This window comes from Papaver somniferum, chromosome 5, assembly GCF_003573695.1.
Source record: "Papaver somniferum cultivar HN1 chromosome 5, ASM357369v1, whole genome shotgun sequence".
NCBI lineage: Eukaryota > Viridiplantae > Streptophyta > Magnoliopsida > Ranunculales > Papaveraceae > Papaver > Papaver somniferum.
The window spans coordinates 195485709-195508166 of NC_039362.1; the positions used below are offsets into that span (position 1 = coordinate 195485709).

A 22458-nucleotide genomic window follows, 5' to 3' on the forward strand; every position below is an offset into this window, starting at 1 on the left:
AATTGAATGACATCATTTTTAAATAAGTGTGATATTTACGAAATAATTATAATAATTATTTTAATTATATTGCATGTGCATGAATGTATTTGCGGAAACTAAATAATTATCTCTATATTGACTTTGCATGGATGCATGAATATATTTTAATTAAGATTATTTTAATTATACTTGCATGTGCATGAATGTATTTGGAAACTAAATTGACTTTGCATGAATATATTTTAATTAAGAGTATTTTAATTGTATTTGCATGTGCATGAATTTATTAGAGGAAACTAAATATTATCTTTATATTGGACTTTGAATGAATGGATGAAAATATTTTATTAACCTTATTTATAAGTGAAAGATAATTATGGATATTATATATTAATTAATTAAAAAAAATCGATTTGGTAAGTTCAAATTGTATACTCCCTCCGTTTCATAAAGACAGTCCGCTTTGACTTTTTCTCAAAATATTAAGGAGACCATACTATTTTACTTGACTACCCTTAGTTACTTACCTATTTTATTTTAATTAAAATGCTAGCAATAAAGACTATCCAAAATTGGTGTAAGAATTATAAATACGAAATGTAAAAGGGAAATTTAAAAGATATTGAATTTAAGAAGTATAAACATTATAAGGAATCTAATTTTTAGAGTTAAATGTATATTTCCTTAAAAGGAATGAAGGATATATTTGTTTCCTCAATTATACTAATTTCTTTAATATTTTAGATTGGGTCACGTTAAAAATGGATTTATAAATATAAAGAATTCAAGGGTATATTAGAGAGTTCATTGAAAAAAGTATGATTATAAACAGAAGCTGGACGAAATTTTGAAACAGACGAAAAAGGAATAGAGGACGGTCTTTCAGAAACAGAGGGAGTATTAATTAACATTAATTCATTTTTGTGAGAAACTAAATAGTGAAATTTCATAGCATTTTCCGCAAAATTAAAAGAAATGAAAACAGTACAAAATTAAATAATATAGCATCAAATTCGATTATGGCATACTTAGTAATCATAGATCAAGAATCCCATTCAATTAATTCAATTAATCATAAAATGAAACGGCCAAATACTGAAGAAGAAAAAAACGAATCGTCACCAAAAATTGCATACACACAAAACACAAAAACAATCATTTTTTTCCTTTAAAACAATTATTTACTTTTTAAATATCTTTAAATATAAAAATAAAATATAAGGCACTGTATTCAATGTAGCAAAGATGACTCACGAACATCATAGAATCTTGGAGTATCATACATCACTACATCTTATGATTCATAAAAATAAAATAAAAATATGGACCACTTATTACTAGGGCTGCACATACTCCGGTACGGACAGGTTCTCTTATGGAACCGGTGTCTGTACTTGGTGTTGACCGGTACCTCTTTTTGAGTACCGGTACCTGTACTTGTACCTGGTGTTGTATCTGTACCGTCGGTACCGGTCCTGTACAAGACCGGTACCGGTTTTTTTATCCGGAAAACGTTACAAATTAATACTAAGTTATACAACATTTCCATATGATCAATGTATCCAAAATAAGTTCAGGTTGCGTACATACTTAAGTTCAACATTTTCATAACTTCAAAACAACAATCCAAAATAAGTTCAGTTTGCTAAAAAGTAAAAAACAACATTTCCACAACCATAAGTCTGTCTACGGCAAGTCGACAAGAAATGAAATGTGATCATTGCAAACGAAAATGGATGGTTGCAAAGCCTGCACTTGCAATTTGCAATCCTAGCCTGCATTCATTTCCATAAATTACATAGTAGTAATGAGAATTTGATATAGAAATGAATCCAAATTATGTTTCAACAAGGACAGCAAGAAAGATAAAGAAAGTTACCAACCTTCCATTTCTTAGCAAGGAGCCAAGGAGCCAAGAAATAAACTTCAAGCTTTTAGGAAATTCTCAATTATGACTGCAACAGGCAAAAAAAAATAAACAAGAAGAAATAATTAAACTTCAGTCAATACAATAAAAGTAATTACTATTAAAGAAAACAAAAAAGAAGAAAAACCTAAATAAGTACCTGCCGCATCTTCACCATCATCATCAGGTACATAATCACATAGAAGATCAAGAGCAATGGGTTTTTGTAAATAGCTTTGTGTACAGAGCAATGCCTCAACTGTCTTTGTAGACATGGAAGCTCTCCATGGAGTAAGCACGCGCTTCCCGGTGCTAAAAGCTGATTCAGAGGATACTGAAGACACAGGCAAGGCTAATATATCTCTTGCAATGTAGGAAAGTACCTTATACCTGTTTGCATTAGCCTTCCACCAAGCCAATATGTCAAAGTCATCATCTTGATCTACTTCACGCATTTTTTCATCCATCATCACATCTGTCAAGTACCTATCTAACTCCGTTGTTCTTGCTTCTTCAACACAACTTGGGTTGTCCCAATGCTGTCTCTTCCTTGATTGAATTCTTGATTTCAACCTTTGAGATGGCGTGCTAACTGAACTGGCAACTACCGAAGCAACACTAGATGACCCTTCCTCATGAGTTGAATACACTGAACTATAATCATCAAAGAGTTCCTGAAATTCTAATTTCACCTTTCTCATGATTCTTTGAACCTCCCACAAATTGTTCTCAAACAAACAGTTAAGAGTAAATTCTAGCCCCTTTAGTTTCTCTCTTGGATCCAACAATTGAGCAAAAAACATAACAGGATTCATTTTCTCGTACACACCCCAATACTTATTGTACTTGGCAAACATAAGACGAGACATACGTGCAATAAATGGATCTGATGCTACATTTTCTCTAAATTCAATTAATTGTTCATGGATGAATACCAACTCCCATAAGAAAGAATGAGTAGTGACTTGTGTAGAAGCAGAAAAATTGACAGTTGCATCGAAGAATACCTTTAAACACTTCACAAGACCTCTAGCATAAGCCCAATCTTCTGCATAAGGAGCATGAGTCTTTACTTTCCTTTTCTTCTTCTTATTTACCTCTTCTTCCATATCCTCAACCTCTTCATCTTCTTCCATATCCTCAACCACTTCTTCCAAGATATCATCACTAGCTATAACTTCCTCAATATCAGCATCACTTGGTAAAACAGATTCCTTGTCTTGCTCAAAAATAAACCTCTCTTGAAAGTCCTTATCAATCTGTGCTAACATTGCAAAAACTTTTTCATATATTTGAGCAACTTCTAACATCAAGTAAGTGCTATTCCATCGAGTGTATACATCTAAATTCAGTGCTTTCTTGTAATCTACCTTTGCTAGGGAAGTACATCGTTTAAACTTTTCATACCTAGAAGGATAACCAAGAACATATTTTACAACTGACCTTATCCTTTTAACAGATTCAATAAAGAGTCGTACTGCATCTTTTATGACAAGAGCAAGAACATGGGCTGAACACCTCACCTGATAACAATAAACAAATAATCAAGAAAAATTAGTCATAACTCATAAGATGCATGTGACAAATTCCAAAATAAATTAATGATGTGAAATGAGAATGTTACATGTAAATATTTAGCTCTGATTGGTGATCTTGTCCAGCTAGTAACAACTTGCTTCAGATGATCCATAACTACTGTGTTGGCGCTGACATTGTCTAGAGTGACACCAAATATATCTTTTAGACCCCAATCTTCCAAACAATCCACCAACTTCTCACCGATTGCAATACCTGTGTGACCTTCAACTTGACAAAACATGAGTATTCTCTTCTGCAGTTTCCAGTTCTGATCAATGTAGTGAGCGGTTACACAAATATAATTAAAATTATTTGGTGATGTCCATGTGTCAGTTGTCAAAGATACCCTCTGCTTAGATGTCAAGAAGTAAGTTTTTAGGTTATTCTTCTCTTCTACATACATCTTTAACATATCCCTATAAATTGTCATACGTATGGAACCTGGAACCTAGGTTGTGCCTCTTGCATCAATGCCACAAAGCCTGACCCTTCTACTTTTCTAAAAGGAATTTCATCCATAATTATCCACTCAACAAGACGCCTTCTTAACCTATCATAATTGTAAGTATGAGCAATAAGTTTACCATCCTGACCTGGTTTTGGGGGTGGCATCAACAGAGATGGTTGTCCCTTTTCTTTCTTCCTATTAGGATTCTTTAGACATCTATTCAAATGCTTTCGCAATCCAGAAGTGCCATTATTGTCATTGTGAGCTTTGTATTTATTGTGGCAATAATGACATTCATCCCATTCATCATCTATCCTAGTCATTTCCAACCAAACAGTTGATCTCACTCTGTCGTGCTTCTTTTTGCTATCACCAACTTCAACTGCTTCAGCTCTGCGTTTACTTGTTGGAGTTGCAGTTTCAGATTCATTTGTGTGAGATGCAGCTTAAGAGGATGATCCAACTTCTGTTTGTTGAGTTGTACTTGTAGTTGGAGTTGCAGTTGCATTTGTAGTTGGAGTTGCATTTGATGTGGTCATCTAACAAACATAAAACAGAACCAATTACATTCAGATTATTGCAATCACACACCAACAATTACAAATTTACAATGCACAGAATGTCCTAGTCGATTAAACTAATAAATATTTTTAATAACAAAAAACGTTGTTTAATGAGAATGTGCACAGAATGTGCTAATAAATATTTACAATGCACAGAATGTGCTAGTTGAATCTCTACCACAGGTGATTTTATAAGCATATTTAATGAGATATAGGGCTGAATATGGAAAGCCTAGGAAATACTCGATCAGTGTCCAATTTGGGTAAGAAACAATTTCGTTAAGGCATCTAAAACATTCAATGTGATTATCTACAGACAGCTAAGCTAACGGCAGTGCACCTATCTCCGTGTCACTACTCACTACAAGGAGATACTTACTATCCATGACTAAGTCGAAAATCTGTGTTCTATTCAAACATACTAAGAAGTGTAAGATTAAAAAAATGAATATGATCACACTCTGATTAAACCAAAAAAAAGTATACAGTGTATATTTATTGTTAGTGAGAAAATAAAAACTACCCAAAGGATCTGATATTTTAATTACCACAAATATGAAAATAGTTAATAACATAGAGAAACTAAAGTCAATGATGCTTTGCTGAGACATAAAGGGAGATCAGAGACCCGTGTTGAAAAATGAGAAAAATGAGAAGCAAGTTAGAAAATTTACAAGTAGCATGGTTCATATCACTACCAATACATAACACAGTAAGAGTGTAAGACTATCATCTACAATGACAAATGACAATGAACTGACTAAGAGAGTAAAAGGGGAAAAAAACTGCGTGTGAATAACGCATGATTCCAAAAAGACAAACAAAAGGAGAAAAAAACTGCGTGTGAACAGATTGAATACTGTCACAATGAAACAGACAACTCTCTTTTTAGTTTTGATAACAACCACTCTACAACAAAAGAGGAATGATAATGAAGCAGAGTCATGAATCAAGCAGCTCTTTGTCAGGTTCCTAAAGTTTTATCACTAGTTCCCAAGTACCAACTAACATTAACATTCTTATAATAGAACTATCCCTGTGTAAATCTAACACAATTTCTAAAACTTCAGAAATTACACTATACGCTCCTTCTCAGCCTCAGTGTACTAATCTAGTTCTTAACATAATCAGTTAATCACTTGTTTACTTCATTCTCCAATGTCAAACTCTTAACACACCACTCTCAAATCCACCCAAGATTCTTTACCCTTTTATAAAATTTTCTTGATATTTCAAATTCTATAAAACCAGAATACAAGCATTAACCTAACACAATTGAGCAATTTTTATCAAATAAATGACATCCCATAAGAATTCAAGCATAAAAGAGCAATTTTTATCAAATAACAACTACAATTGCAACTCACTGTATTTATAGCCATAAAAGATCAATCTTTATCTTCCATGTAATTCTAACCCAACACAGCAGTGTCAATTTATGGCACTGAACATTTATCTTTGATTGAAATAAGATCAAATCACAGAGGAAGAATAGAAAGAACGATTTACCTTCACTTCTTCACGCCACTGAACATATAGATCAAATCACAATTCTGTAAACAAGTAAAAACCCTAAATCAATCTAAAATCAAACCCTAAATCAATATACAATCAAACAATTCGAACCCTAAGGAGAAGAATACTGACCTGATAGAGATGGTGATACACTGATAGTGATTTTCAATCTAAATGATTCAAACCCTAAGAGAAGATCAAAATAATCCAGCCTGCCGCCTTCGCTGAGAAGAAGAAACGAAGAAGAAGAAATGAAGAATGCTTCTTCTGTTTTCTTTTTCTCGACATCTTATGTCTTGGACGGCTAGGATTAAAACCCTATACAGATCTTGACGTCTAATAATAACCGGTACAGATGGTCCGGTTCAAGTCCGGTTCTCCCCAAGAACCGGTGTCTGTACCGGTCTAGTCCGGTTCTCAAATTTCAGAACCGGTGTCTGTCCCGGTCAAGCCAGTTCCGGTTCGGTACCGGTCCGGTATCACCGGTTCTACTCCGGTCCAGGTCGTTTAGACCGATTCTTGTGCAGCCCTACTTATTACATCAAATATATTTATATGGACCAAATCAACCAATCAAAATGGTTCAAACAAATGATGATATTTATATATTCACAGTCTCATACACGGCATCATATATATCATGGATGACAATCAAGCAAAAACACAACATGATGATTTAATAGATAAAGAAAATTAAAAAAAATATCAGATACATCAAATAGTCATGGCCGACAAACCAATCATTTAATTGAAAGAAAGGTAAAAGAAAATCAGACTTGTGCAAACCATGATTCATTAGCATTAAACGGTGAAAACAACTCACCAAACCCATTCGCCTCGACAAATCAAACCAACAGATTTCCTTTGGCGTTAGTACAAATCGGCATATTCCCTTCGGCCCATCTTTCACCCATGAACGTCTCAGGTTTCCTTTAATCATTAGCACAAATCAAATCAGAATATTTCCTTTTCCCCGTAAATTAAATTAATTTAAATTAAATCAAATCAAATCAAATCAAATCTGCCACAATCAAAGGAAGAAAAACACTTAGCTTGACGATGATTCCATAACTGCGACGATGTAAATCCGAACACCATTTTTTTTTTTGAACAACTTGTATTTATCATCCATGTAGAAAAAAGAAAAAGAAACTTTAACCAATCTCTCTCTTGGGATTAGCTTCGTGCTTGATAACGTTTTGTAGTAGATAATAGGGAAAGATAAAGAGGCACATAGAGAAAAATATTTCATTCATCAGCTTTTGTGTGTTACATAGATAGTCCTTTATATACAATAGGAATAGAACCCTAGCTATTATATTGGGCTGCACATCCGTGGGCTAAAGCCCTACAACAGAACATTGATGCTCCGGAATGTCTTCATACCCTCATCTTTGAGAAATTTGTTGTTAAACCATCCCTTATCGTTATAACGAAATTTCATTTCCTATTAAGAAAAAAAGAGGTGGTATATATCCTTTTTTTTTTTTTTTTTTGATAAACAAGAAACCTTTTCATTAACAGGATTTCAAGGTTACAATGAGTTTACGATCGAAAATAAGAGAATACAAAGTAACAAGAACATACCGCAAGAGTACAATACCGAGAAATCCAACAAGAGAAAGAGAAGGATTACCGGAGTAAGACAAATACAAGTATGAATAAGATTTGATTAAATCTGAAGAAAGATGGTTTTTCTCGGAATTAAATTCCAACCATTTAGTTTGTTTTTCTTCTTTAGAAAGAAATGCTCCCAAAGTAGGAGTGATTTGCTCAAATCTCTTGTAAATAGTTATGAAGCTTCCGTCATCAAAATGACCACCAATGAAGATTTCGTCGCCGGATAAGTTGATGATGAAGATTCCGATGAAGAGTTCGTCACCGGAGACAAAAAAGATGGAGATTTCTTCGTTGGAGAGCATCTCTATTGATCTTAGAACCCAACCCAATAATCCAAAAATCGCCATTAAAGCTAAGATAAACCTCAAAATGGTAGATAAAACCAACAAAACGGTGTAGATAAGTAGAAAACATGATAAAAGCTAAATTAATCTACTAATTAACCTAGAAAGCAAGGAATGATAAAGAAATCTGCTCAAGTTTAGTCCAAAAATGGACTAGATCTGAGCTAGAGAAAGGTTATTTTTGATGGTTTTTTTGGAGAACAAGAAGGAGTGAGGGAGAAGACAGAGGTGTTCTAGAAAATAAATACTTTTAGTGGTGGAAAATCAACTGTTTCAATGGTGGCCAAATATATTCTCAAGTAACATTTTTTAAAAGAGATTTTGTTTTATTTTGATAAAAAATAGATCTAATACCTCCCTAGTTTGAGGCCTATAGCTTTTGTTTTAGGCCAATCAATTTTTTCGCCCACCAAGATGAGAGGGATAAGGGATATCTAAAAAGGATAAAAGTAAAAAATTACTCTCACATTAAGATATAAAAACTTAGATCTTAGGTAGTTTTCCATTAACCCATTACTCTTAATTAGATTTGTGATGAATTCATATATTTAAAATTGAAATTTTTCAGAAACTTAGGTTGTATAGTTTTATCCGGAATTAGTTAATATGAATGTCCACATGAGCTGATTTTGAACAATCAGCTGATATTCACTTACACGTCGATTGATTGTTCTTGATGTTCTTCGTCGTTGAAGAGCATCAACCCAGAATCGGTCAATGTCGACACTTACAAAGATCGTTTTTGGATAACCTATTCTTTTCATTTAATATTCAATCATAATTGAAATGATTATGAAATAATACTCATTCTAAAAAGCCGAGTAATTTACACTCGATTTCAGTTCGAGTATAAATTTTATATTTGAAATGAAACAAATTTGATGTTTTCCAACACCAGCAGATAATCAGTCGATGTGAAGGTTCATATCGACCGATTAATATTTTTTTTTTCAGTTATGAAGCTACAATCCGTCCGTGTAAGTAATTACTATCGGCCGATTCTGGGTTTTCTTCATGAATGATGAAAATCAACCAGAATTATCCTACGAGTGCATGAACATCGACCGATTCTTGGTTGATGATTTTAAAATAAAAAAAAATCAAAAAAGTTAAATATTTAATTTGGTGATCACTAAAATAGTTGATTTCTGAGTTAACAAGATTAAACATTTTTTAATCAACCGAATTAATACTAATTAATCACGGAAAAATTTGCCATTAAACTAAACTATTCGGATAAGTTATACTTCAAAATATCTCTTTTGTCTTCTAGTGGTAGGCCTCGAATAAAACCTGTACGCATCAAACTAGCCAGGATTTATAGGGAGAAAAAAATGTAAGGGGAAACTTTTGAAGTACATCTGGATATTGACCAAACAAAAATCATTCCCGAGTAATTGTTTTAAAAGTTACAATTCTTTTGGGCTTCTTGAATGATCAAACAAGTAACTCTGTCATTCCTCCGCATAAAAACCAAATACATATTCATTTTCTTAACAAATGTAAAGTTCTTATTGATACTGAATAATGCGCACATCTAAATATTTTCAGTACTCCTTTCCTGAAATATTTCAAAACTTATTGTTGTTTTTATTTCAGCTAAATCATATTTAACTACTCAAAAGAGTAAAGTTTTTACAAAAGACATTTTATTTCAGCTAAATCATATTTAACTACTCAAAAGAGTAAAGTTTTTACAAAAGACATTTTACTAAAGGAATCGAAACCAAACAGAAAAGCAAAAACTCTACAAATATAATTAATGAGGCCACTCTAAATATTGCAAAAATGGATGTCTGGTTAAAAATCCTTCACACCAACCTTGAGGCAGTTGTGTACCTCTCTTTACTAAATTTTTCAGCTCAGAAGTTAGCCTCACGAAAGCAATGACTAAACCCCAGACCGACAAGAACGCTTTGGATGCTAAAATTTGTTGTTTGGTATACTCCAATATCTCAAATTTCTTATTAGTTTTATTTTAAGTGATTTTGCTGCCATCATATAATTATATATAATTTTTTTTTAATAAAGAAGGTATGAGTTTGGTTTTGACTGAACAACCAAGAAAATCGGATCAAAGCAATGTACATATCATATGCATTGAGTAATATAGTGAAATGTAACATGCTTTTTATATTTCACATTGCGGTAGAAACTGTATGAATTCTTATGAATTTAGTATGAATCTAACCTTAAGCATGACCTCGCACGTTTACGCTTAAAAGATTAGAAACAACAATGTGTTTTCACTGTGTCAAACCATGTGTTTCATTGTGGCGAAGTATAAACCCTTTTCATTAATTTATTTTTTCTTATTATTTTAGAAGTAGATACTGACATCGTCTTAAGTGCTTGCCGAATACAAGCCTTTTGAGCAACAAGACATATACATATTTTTAAGAAATAATTCCAATCTATTGATACTCCAGTTGTAGTATAGTTCACCAATGTTTCTTACCTAAGGGTGCACACGGTACGGTTCGGCTCGGTTCTTGCCGAGGCCGAGTACCTGTATCTTCCAGGGATCGGTTTTCAGATTTTGGACCGGTACCGGTACCGTGTACCTCGGTTCCGGTACGGGACCGGTACCGGTCGGTTCCTATGGCTTTTCAGATAATTTTTTTTTTGTTTTTGTTTTTCAGACAATTTTCTTTTTTTGCTTTTCAAATGTTCTGAACACCAATGCAATGTTAATACTTATTCCAGTCGTTACTAGAAATGTCCCAGATGATGGTGTAACTGTTACATACCATCCGGTAGGATATCCGGACTTACTTCGTCAAGGTATCGTCGATGGTGTATTTCCTGAGTCTTCAGATTGGGGGACCGTTGCTTCAAATACCATGGTTGAAAACGGCATCCCACATGAGTCTGCTGACCAGGATGTCATTATCTCGGACGTGACCCCATCGGAATACCCAAGTGCTGGTGTTATTTTTGACTTCAAATTCGACTGAATCTGAACCGACTACAAGTGCATTGGTGGTTTCACGGTTTCTTCGTCTTATGATCGTATATATACCCGCATATGGAACATGTTTGGACATTTCTTCACATGAGACTATGGAAGCTACCGTCTTTAGGAGGGTAGAGTATCAGTGTTACTATCTGCATAGAGGAGATGGTCCTCGTGCCTCACAAAGAAATTACCAAAGTAATGATGCATGATTGGGAATCTGTGTTGGATGAGGCTGAGATGTCTAAGTTGAATATTGGATGGCTCCGTCGTCAACTACAGGAAATCCAGAAGAATCCAGAAATGATTGGTGTGTACCCTGATTTGGAAATGGTACACAAATCTAGGAACGAAGTGGATTGGCTGGCTCGATCCTAGTTAGCAATTCGGGATTCGGCAAACGTACGGAACGACAAACGTACGAGTATTATACGGTTTTGTAAAATCCAGATTCGGTCCAAAATTCGGTCAACGGGACGTGATTCGTCATTAATTCGGAATGGCATACGTACGTGTATAATTCGATTTATAAATGTGAGTTCGGCTCTGAAAATTCGGTATCTATATATAACAAATAATTTGTATTTATAAGGTCATAGACCAATTTTTATGCATATGTGTGAGTTATTTAAGGAAAAAATAAACTCAATATGATGATATTAATAATATATACAACATTAGTTATCCAAAAGGACGTCGTATGGTGGTTTAGATGCTTGGTTAGTGAGTTTGAGATCTCTCTCACCTTCACCTTCAAATCTCTTCAGTCGTTTTTGTTTCATAAAAGTTACAACACGTCTAATATTCGGTCGTGTATGTTCGGGAGGCAGTAAAGCCCAAAAAGTGGAGTCTTTGAAAAGTAAAAGCTAAAGAATTTATGGCGAATTAAGCGGACGTATCATTCGGGATACGTAAAATTCGTGAACGATTCGCGAATAATCCGGGAATGCCACATAATACGTGACTTGGGTTCGGAGTTGCAAACGTACGCGAATAAGACGGTAAAATTCGTGATACGGAAAAATTCGCGAATGATTCGCGAATCATTCGCGAACTTACTAACTAGGGGCTCGATAGCTAAGGTTGGCGACTGAAGCTTTGGGTCATGTGAAAGAAATGCGGGCTAAGGATGTTGAGCCAGTACCTGGAGATGTATTTTCTGAATGATTAATAATCTGACAACGGTTTCTTTTGAAACTCAAAATGGATGATCCTTAATTATTTGGGATATGTGTAAAACTCTTTTGATAAATGTTTATGATTACACATTTATTTATAAGGAGTCAGGATGAGTAGAAACGGGTGTTTGGATAAATGCTCCCTCTTTTTAGAAATTGTCGGTACTTTCGGTCAGGACGGTACAGGACTTAGACAGGACCGTGTACCTGTACCTCCTCAGCCTCGGTTCCTATTTTTTGGACCGATACTTGTACCCCCTTCCTCGGTTCGGGACAAAAACAGGTACGGTTCCACCGGTTTCGGGACGGTCCGTCGGTCCGGCTTGGTTCCTATGCACCCTTATTCTTACCTGATTTCTTGTCATTTAGTGTCCTTGCTTTTGAAAGCCATCATGTAAACAATTTTTAATACGGATGAATAGGCTAGGTTGATGTAAAAAAGAAAAGAAAGACCCACAATCTAAGGAAGATGTATGATGAAAATACCGAAATGATATTTCCCATTAAAGTGTCTAAAAGAGAAAACAAAACTCCAATATGTGGCATGATAGCTGGATTATCATTATGTATCACAAACATGCTTTATGTAATAAAATATAATCAAAATCAAAAGCTTGTTACCAATTTATGTGTTCCTAATAATTGAATTTTTAACTTTTAGTTTTGTTAACAGTTTGACAGTAATTTAAAGTATTTTAGAAATCATATGATCTCGTTAATATGGTATGGTTAATTTAAAGTAGTTTAGAAATCATATGGTCTCGTTAATATCTTGACATTGTGAACGTGCACGGGGAAAATGGAATAAACAGAGGGAGTACATACTTTTATAGAAAAAGTTTAGGAGGGAAGCTTTGGGGATCTTGGGCGATGTCATGGACCAGATTCCAGAAACATATTTAATTTGTATTGACTCTTAATTTTCAAAACTTTTTTTCCACTTAATATTCTCTAATTAATACCATTAAATTTGGTAATTATGTTATGATCGTTTTATAACGGTTAGGTGACTTTCATTAGTATTTATATCCGAATCTATTTTCATTAAATTTGATTGAAAAGAGAAGATACAATGTTTTCATTTATATCTGATAATCATAAAAGGCTGGTTTTTGGAAAAGTGAAGATTCAATGTTTTTTAACAGTTTTATAAGATTCTAAGCAAGTGTTAGAAAGAATAATTGTTGGTTCGAATTATCATGATAAAGAGAGTTTGAGAAAGAGAGTGATTGTTTTTTTATCTCACTGGGTTTACGAAAAGAGTTTATTGTTAGCACAATCAAGAGGAAAAATTGCGAAACACCATAAAGAAAACGAACTAATTCGCAGCTCAACTTTTTGGGGTTTATTCCGTGTGATTATTTTGTTTTTTGCAATTGTTTAATTCCAACACCATTGTATATCAAATAACACTCTCTTCAATTCAACTTCATGGACGCGATTACTACAACCAAAAGCTTTCAATTCAAACAACATTCTTCTACTATAAAATTAGACCCATTTTTCTCTAACACTCTTTTCCTTACCCCTACACTACCAAAAGAATTACTAGCAACAACAAAAATACTCCAGGCGACAACTTACAAGAAGTTCATTACAAAAGCAATAACTACAGCCAAGAAGGGAAACAATTGTAATGGAAGAGTTCAACAAGTTCATAGTATTGAAGAATTCGATGTTGCACTTCAAACAGCAAAAAACAAGCTTGTTATAGTAATATTCATGGTAACTCATAGTAAACATGGTTATAAGGTTACCTTACGAGACCGCTGGAGGCATCGGTCTAGAACGAAGATACCAGCGGGACCAACACAAAGAACAAGAAGATAATGTTACAGCTATCCCAGATAGTGAACCCCATGTTCTATCCCTATAAATACCCCTCTCCACTGAGCGAGAAGGGATGTATCGGTTTTTAGGAAGATATAGAAGATATTAGGAGAGAGAAATAGGAAGAGCAAAGAGATCGAAGATCGAAAAGACAAAGGATGCAGGAAAAACCAAGGCATTGTCTAAAGAAACACCCAGGTCGACGCCAGTTATGACGCGCATCAAAAAAAAGGGTGAGAGGACGAAGACACCAAATCAGAAGCCAGATACATTGGAAATTACCTCACCCCCAGATGTTAACGTTGTAGCAGCAACGGCACTCAAAGATATGGAGGCCAAAGCTGAAGCAGCAAAGGTAGCCGCTACTTCCCGTGCTCACCAGCAACGAGAAGGGTTTGCAGAATCAACGATGCAACAGCCAGCTCTTGGGATGCCAGCAAAGAACGACCAGAACCAGACCCTTTCAGCTACAATACTGACGCCTCCACATGTAGAATTGTTGTTGCCGAATTCCGACCCGCCCCATCCCTTAATCCATACCGTTGATGAAGATCACACTGTGGCCATTGGGGGCAAGGGTGGATCAGTACTCCGAACCAAGGATTGAATCATTCCCCCTAGCTGATAGCAGAGCTCGAAGAACTAAAGAAGAGCCAGAAGACATATGTATAGGTTGTGGCATTATTAGCTCGAGAAAATCAGTATCTCAAGGACAAGATTTCCCAACGCATCGGAGCAGCGCATCGACACGATGAAGCAAATTCTAAAGCACCAGAGCCGAACCGTGACCGAAGGCTTGTCATGACTAATCCCGAGCCATTAAACCGAGGAGCAACCAGTGGAAATAGGTCATCCGACCCAAATTTTGTACCAGAGGATTCAGACTATTTTGATAGTGAGAATCGAAGATCAGGGCGATCTGCGATCCAAAAAGACCACCAGCGGGCAATGGAGGACCTTCGTGCTGAAATGATGGTAGAGATCAAGCAACTAAAAGCCAGGCAAGGAGGGAGAAGACTAGAAGAGGTGTTGAGAGAAGAAAACACTACTCCACTGACCCCACACTTGGCCAAAGCACTTATCCCTCAGAAGTGCCCTGTTCCAGCATTCGAATGTTACGATGGGTTCAGCGATCCCGCAGCACATCTTCGGTATTATAATCGTATCTTAGCCCGATGAGAGCAAGACGATGCAGTCCTCTGCAGGTATTTTCCTTCAAGTCTAAAGGGATCAGCACTATCTTGGTTCGACAACCTACCTCCCAACTCCATCAACTCCTATGACCAGCTCGCTGAGAAGTTCTTAGAGACTTACATGTACAACAAGGCTTGGACAAAATCTTCTCACTAGCGGCTGTTTACAAGAGACAATCAGGGAGTACACCGACAGATGTAACCGGATTTTTCAGGCAATAGGGAATGTATACCAAGTGGTCAGCATCAACTGTTACAAATGGGGACTGGATAAAATGAGCCCATTATTTGTGGAGATTCATGGAAGTGTACCTACGACAGAAGGAGACCTTCAAGTAATCATTGAAAAGCACGCCAGGCTAGAAGATATCCAGCGGGAGAACCCTAGGGCCCAAGCTCAAAGATCTCATTGGACTAATTCCGTAGAACAAGCCAGCGGATCAAAGAGGGGCGGTTCAGCTGAACGTTCTAACGATGATAAGAGAGGACGAAGGGACGACCGTCGACGTGATAACCGTAAATTCGAAGATCAAGTTTTCACGAAGCTAAACACCAACTACACTCACATTCTGAGGGAAATCAAGGACCGAGAAAACCTGGAATTGCCACGGTCCAAAGGAAAACATCCCCCTGGGACCGATAAGTCAAGGGATTACTGTGAATACCATTGCTTCAACGAGCACCAAACAGAGAAATGCAAGAATCTCAAGATAATGATCCAGAAGCTGATTGACGCTGGTGACCTCAAGCAATACATACAGGAGGCAGAAACTGAAGATAGAGCTAAGCGAAGCAAGCAAGTCCAACTACCCGAAGGAAATCGAAGCATCAACACTATCTCATGTTCCGAAGCTACTGGACCATTGCTGACTGCCCAGATAGGGAAAAGGCTAAGAAAGAAATTCGAGGATTACTGTGAGCTGTACAAGATCGATGGGGTAGAAGTAGAGGAACACGAGCAGTGGATGAGCGCACCTATGACCTTCGATGCTGAGGATATAGAGGAAGACATGAAAGATCACAACGATCCCTTGGTCCTCACTTTACTAGTGGATGGATGTAACATCAGGAAGATCCTCATCTATGGAGGGAGCTCGGTTAATGTTCTGTTTTATGACATGTTCAAGCGGATGGAGCTGAATGACGAACAACTGATGTCTTCTTATTCCACCATATACGGATTCAATGGGGCACCAACAAAGCCCTTGGGAGATATTGTCTTACAAGTAGATGCAGGACCAATGAAGGTTGATACTCGATTCAGCACAGTGGACGCACCCTCCCCATACAACGCCATCATTGGCCGAAGATGGGTGCACAAGCTCAAAGGAGTAGAAGCGACCTATCAACAATACCTTAGGTTTCCAACACCCGAAGGGGTAATGGAAATAAAGGGAGATGAGGTCGCCGCTCGAGAATGCCAGACTATACAAAATCAGCTCAATAATGAATAGGATGAGCCGCATAAATCCCGAAGAAATCGAAACAAAGAGGCTGCTAAGGAAAAAGTAATTGACCTTTACCTCGAAGAAATCTCCGGAAAAAGTCTGACGAAGGAAAGCATCGTTCTAAACACCGAAGCAAGCACCTCAACGGCTAAAGGGGCTGAAGAGCCTACCAAATAAAAATTAAAGAGCGCCCCTCTCCTAGGGTAACCGAAACCTACATTCACATCCGTGGAACCCGTAAAGAAAATAAATATAGGGACCGAAGAAAACCCGAAGATGATCAAAATAGGGACCCTAATGGATAAAGAAAGAGAGATGGCTATAATAAAGTTACTCATGGAATACACGGACATCTTCGCATGGAAGTTAGGGGACATGCCAGGGATTGATCCGAAGATAATTCAGCACGAACTTCTTATAAATCCGGGCACGCCCCCTTCAGGAAAAAAGTACAAAAGGTAGCACCAGAGTACCACCAAGCAATTGAGAAGGAGCTCCGCAAATTGTTAGAAGCAGGATTCATCAAGGAGGTCAAATACCCAACATGGATATCGAACATGGTCATAGTGCCAAAGAAGAACATAGGAATAAAAATATGCATCGATTTCACCAACCTCAATAAGGCATGTCGGAAGGACAGTTACCCGCTCACAAGCATCGATCAACTGGTGGAAGCCGTCGAAGGATACGAAGAACTGTCATTCATGGATGGATATTCTGTCTACAACCAAATAGCCCTTGCAGAAGAAGATCAATAACATACATCATTCTACACCCCGCACGACCTCTATTGTTATACAAGGATGCATTACTACTGATGCTTATAGGATGTAAACAAAAAAATTTGATCTGAATCATTAATAATCTCCCAACATAGCATTTTCTAGGTTTTTGGAGAATGTAGCCAATTCCCGCAACTGCTATGTACGTAGATCATTTAGGCATAACTTGTCCTGTAGCTAGAGATGCGACATTTGGTTTTGGTATTATTTGTTTTGGAACTGCTTCATTCATTCGCATGTGTCACATACCCAGAACTTGATGGTAGTGTATGTCTTATACCATAAACTCTGTATATGTGGTCTTGGTGCAATTAGGCGTTCTTAAATGCGATGATACGCAACTGTATATGCAGTGGTAGTATAAAGACATTGGTTCGTATTTGAATTCGAACATCGATGACATCTATTTTATCGGAAGAAAACAAAAAGAGCCGTATGTGTTAATTGTGAGAAGACGAGATGTGAGTTTATGATCTATGGCATCAACAAAAAGAATGATGGAGAGGCCTTCATACTCAGAGGATTTAAACTAGAATACAACCATCGAGGTCGTGGAGATGGGTACAACAGGAGTGCAAATCCTGCTTTTATGGATGATTGGTACATGGACAAAAGACAGGGGACAGGTTGTGATGCAGCAATTCCTTGTCCTTATGACTTAGCAGCACAGTTCAAACAGGATACAAATGTTATCATTGCATACCATACTGCATGGAGGGCAAGGGTTATGGTGTTGGAGAAGCTTTATGGAAGTTATGAGAAGAGCTACCAACAAGTTCCAAACTTCTGTGAAATGTTTAAGGTAATGTTACCTTTTCTTATGTTTTTTTTCTTGTTAGTTATTTTTGCAATTTATATTCATTTTCTTTATGTCTTTTCTTGTTAGTTATTTACTCATATTATGTTGTATGCAGAGGACAAATCCAGGAAGCCATTGTTCATTCTCATATGGCACTGAAGACAATACCTTCCTCTCTTTGACCATTTCATTTGCTCCTGCAATAAGGGGTGGAAGGCTGGCTGTAGAAGGGTCATTGGCTTGGATGCTTGTCACTTAACAGGCAAGTTTGGTGGTGTGATGCTATGTTCAATAGGTAAAGTCTTTAACTTCTTCACTTATATATTCTTTGTAATTCAGTTTATATGTCTTTAATGGATTATAACTCACTTGTTGTGTGCAATCAGGTCTGGAGGGTCAGAACGGCTTAGTTATGCTAGGTATAATGCTGTGTAGGAATGAAACCATGGAGAATTGGAAGATTTTCCTTGGAGATTTGAAGCCTATGATAGATGAAGATGTTGTTCGTATTTGTTTCATCCCAGACAAGCAAAAGGGAATCTTGGAGGGTGTTGAATATCACTTTCCTTTGGATGAACATAGATATTGTTTTAGGTAAAATGTTTATGATTATAGACTACTATTCCATATAATGTGTTTGAATATTTCTTTCTATATACTTGTAATATTCATATTTTGTTTACTTATAATGTGTTTGAATTCACATGTGACAGGCACTTTCTTGCAAACTTTAGAAAGAAGTACAGGGGTTTTAGTTTGCAAAATCATCTTTGGAATGCTGCTAAATGCTATAAGAAAAGGAATTTTGAGGTAATGCATAAGCACATTTCACTTGTATAAGTACATTTCCTCAAAATTCTTGTTGTTATGTAACAATAAGCATTGTTTTTGTGTTAGGAACATATGGCCAAGATGAAGGCTGAGAATGCTAATGCTGCTTGGTATCTCTTGAAAGAAGAAAAACCAGAAACCTGGTCCAGGTCCCATTTCGAAAAAGACAGCAAATGTGAGCAAATGAACAATAATTTTTCTGATTCCTTCAACAATATGGCAAAGAATATCAGGGACAAGCCCATTTGCAAGCTAGGCCTGATGTATGGAGAGATGGTGATGAATACCTAGTATAAGAGAAGAAATGAGTCTGCTAAATGAACAGATGGTGAGATAGTTCCTAAAGCAATGAAGTTGATAGAGACGATGATAGCTTTGAATCCTAATTTTAAGCTGGTTCTAGCTGTGAAGTATAAAGTATATGAAGTGGTTAGTGTGCATGAAGAAGTTTTTATTATGGATCTCCAGAAGAAAACATGCAGTTGTTTGCAATGAGAGCTAAGGGGATTTCCATGCCAGCATGCTGTTTGTGCTTTGGCTCCATTGAGACCTAACTGGGCTGAGTTAGTTTCCCTAACCTTGAACCACTTTTTATTATATTTCATCACTTTTGGTTTCTATTATATTATTGCTTGAACCACTGTTTAATCCCATTTTGTTTTATGACTTGTAGCTACTGTAGCCCTTATTACACAGTGGACTATTATAAGATGACATATGCTCCTGAAGTCATGCCATTGGAGGGTCTAGATGACTGGATAGAGGTGCATTTAGTTTTAAATATTTTTATTTATAATATTATTTGTTGTCTTTATTGTTTGTTGTGCAATAAATCAGGGTAATAAAGTAGATTCCTTTAGGGTTTCATTGTATAACAGCCTCCACAAGTTCTCTAACTCTTATCTTCTTCTTCTTTTTCTTTCTTTGCAGCCGAAAAAAAAATGATGAAGCCACCAGTCAACATTCACTAGTACAAAAAGTCGCATTGGCCACATTTGATCACCGTGTCCATAGGCTTTCCAGAAATGTGGTATCAGGTGCCGTGACAAATGGATACCTTTATGGCTACATAAAATTTGTGTGACTATTAGACATGATTTTATCATGGACAAAACCTCTATAACCGTGTCTATATGATACTCATATTTTTTATGTAGTCAAGAATTTTACCTATCACCGTGGCCATAAGATCCTTATAAACACGCAATTTGATTTAAATGTGGCTAAACTTTAACTTAAAGTCACGTGAACTTTATTTTAGCCACGACCTTTGTCATCAACTGACACGCAATATTCATTTTATCATGGCCAATTCATGAGTTATAATTACCCTAGCGTCACACTAATTTTTCTTAACCATGGCCATCTCTGTCATTCGGACACACGGAAAATAATTGAACATGGACAATAGATGACTTGCAGTCACGTTCAATCTATATTACCATGGCCATCCACATTTTCGAACACATGACAAATATTTTTACATGGCCAATTGATAAGTTATGGCTACTATGAATTTGCAGCACCATGGCTAAAAACTTTCCAAAGACACACCAAATGTTTTCAGTGTGGCTGTTATTCACGTTTTGGACCCAAGGAATATGATAAACCATGGCGCTGAACTTTATAAAATCACACATAATGTTTTTAGTGTAGTTGTTGTTCACGTTTCAGACACATGAGATACGATAAACCATGGCGCTAAACTTTATAAAATCACACAAAATGAATTCAATATGGAAAATATTAGTTTCTAGCCACTCAGAATATTTATAAACCATGGCGCTAAACTTTATAAAATTACAGACAAAACGTGGCAGATATTAGCTATCATCCACTCGAAAATCAATTTTTCATAGCTCGGTTTATTCTTTGGCCATGGATTTATATTCAACCACATGAATGCAATATTGGCCACCTATAACGAGTCTTTAGGGACCTATTGGCCTCCTTTTTCTATCACGTTTAGCAAAACTCATCTTAATAACCATTCACAAAATTTAATCACACCACAATTAAAATTGAACCAAAAATAAATTTTATTAATCATATGATAAACGTCTCAATATCTGACCAGTTGGGCAATAACCTTAAGATAACAAAATTTGAAAGGGAAATTTAAATCTTAAACATCCGAACTCTTCAGTCCACAACTATTTCTCTTAGTAATTAGGCTGCAGTCTTGAGTCTCTTGCTGGATATCTGAGACTTCAGTTTCCCACTTTTCGTCGAAGGTTTCTTCTTCTTATTTGTATTCTTAGTCTTTGTATCGACATCATGTTCATCACGGTCTGAAAGTGGCTGGTTCTGCAGCAAGCAAGTGGATGTATAAGGCAACAAACTATGCTACTAATCAGGATGCATAAGGTAATAGCTTAAATGTTCTCTGTTAACTGCCTCAACAAACATAAAAAAAATGTGCAACGGGGACAAAATATAGTTATCTCATATTTGCTTGTGTTAACGGCTACATTACTGCACATAACATTCAGTTGAGTCAAGCATATTCAGAGATGATGTCAAAGCTACACAAGCAAGCATGTGCATGGTTCCACATTTGTTATCACAGATGGACTAAATTAAGGAAATAGGAACTTACAGTAGAGCAAGAGATAACAAACTCTTTGGGCCAAGCTACAAAAGATTTTTCAGCATCCCTTACTATTTTGAGATGAGTAGATTGGATTGGCATAAAATGATTCGGAAATATCGCTTTATCAACCGATACTTTAACACAATCATCCTTGAGTGGATCTCCATGTACTAACTGATTTAGTGTTGATGGAAGAATAATACCCAATGCAATGATGTTTCTCAGTGTCGCACTAGCCAGTTTGCATTTACCAATCTGCAAACATATATGCTATATTGACATCAACAGATTCAACTCTCAAAACGCTAAGGATTTAAACACCTGCAAAAAGGACATACTGTTGACAACTCAGTTTGGTCTTTAGATTGAGATTCCTCCTGAGAGTTAAGGGACTGATGCTCAGAGGCAAGAGACGTTTGTTTGAACTTTCCAGTATGCAAACAAATATCCTATATTAACATCAACATATTTAACTCTCAAAACACTATATATTTATTAACTACCGGAAAAAAAAACACCATTTGGAGTTCAGATTTGTCTTTCGATGCCGCCGACTGAGATACACGTTGAGATTCAGGGGACTGGCTATTTGAATTTGATTCCTGTCTTTCAATCGGAGAATTTCTTCTAACAGGGCCTCAGGCATAAGAGACTTCTCTATAATAGGAGATTTCTGTAGAGTGCAGTTGACAGGGTAAAGAAATATTAGATACTTCAATTTTTTTAGGAAATACATACTTAATAAAAATTACTTAGATGAATTTAAACATACCTAGTCAAAAATACTGATATAAACCAGCGACATAGAAATTCAGCACAAATCAAAACAAAACAGACCTATAAGCAATATGGAATATGCTTACCCGCGTCTTTTTGATGTTGGATTTTTTCT

The 22458-nt window shown here is 36.2% G+C and overlaps 1 protein-coding gene across 1 annotated transcript; it reads left to right on the forward strand.

The window, feature by feature from the left end:
* The first annotated feature begins 15388 nt into the window (after window positions 1–15388).
* LOC113280487 lies at window positions 15389–16567 on the forward strand. Its single transcript, XM_026529106.1, has one exon. The coding sequence runs from the start codon at window positions 15389–15391 to the stop codon at window positions 16565–16567; it is 1179 nt and encodes a 392-aa protein (XP_026384891.1).
* Window positions 16568–22458: the final 5891 nt, after the last annotated feature.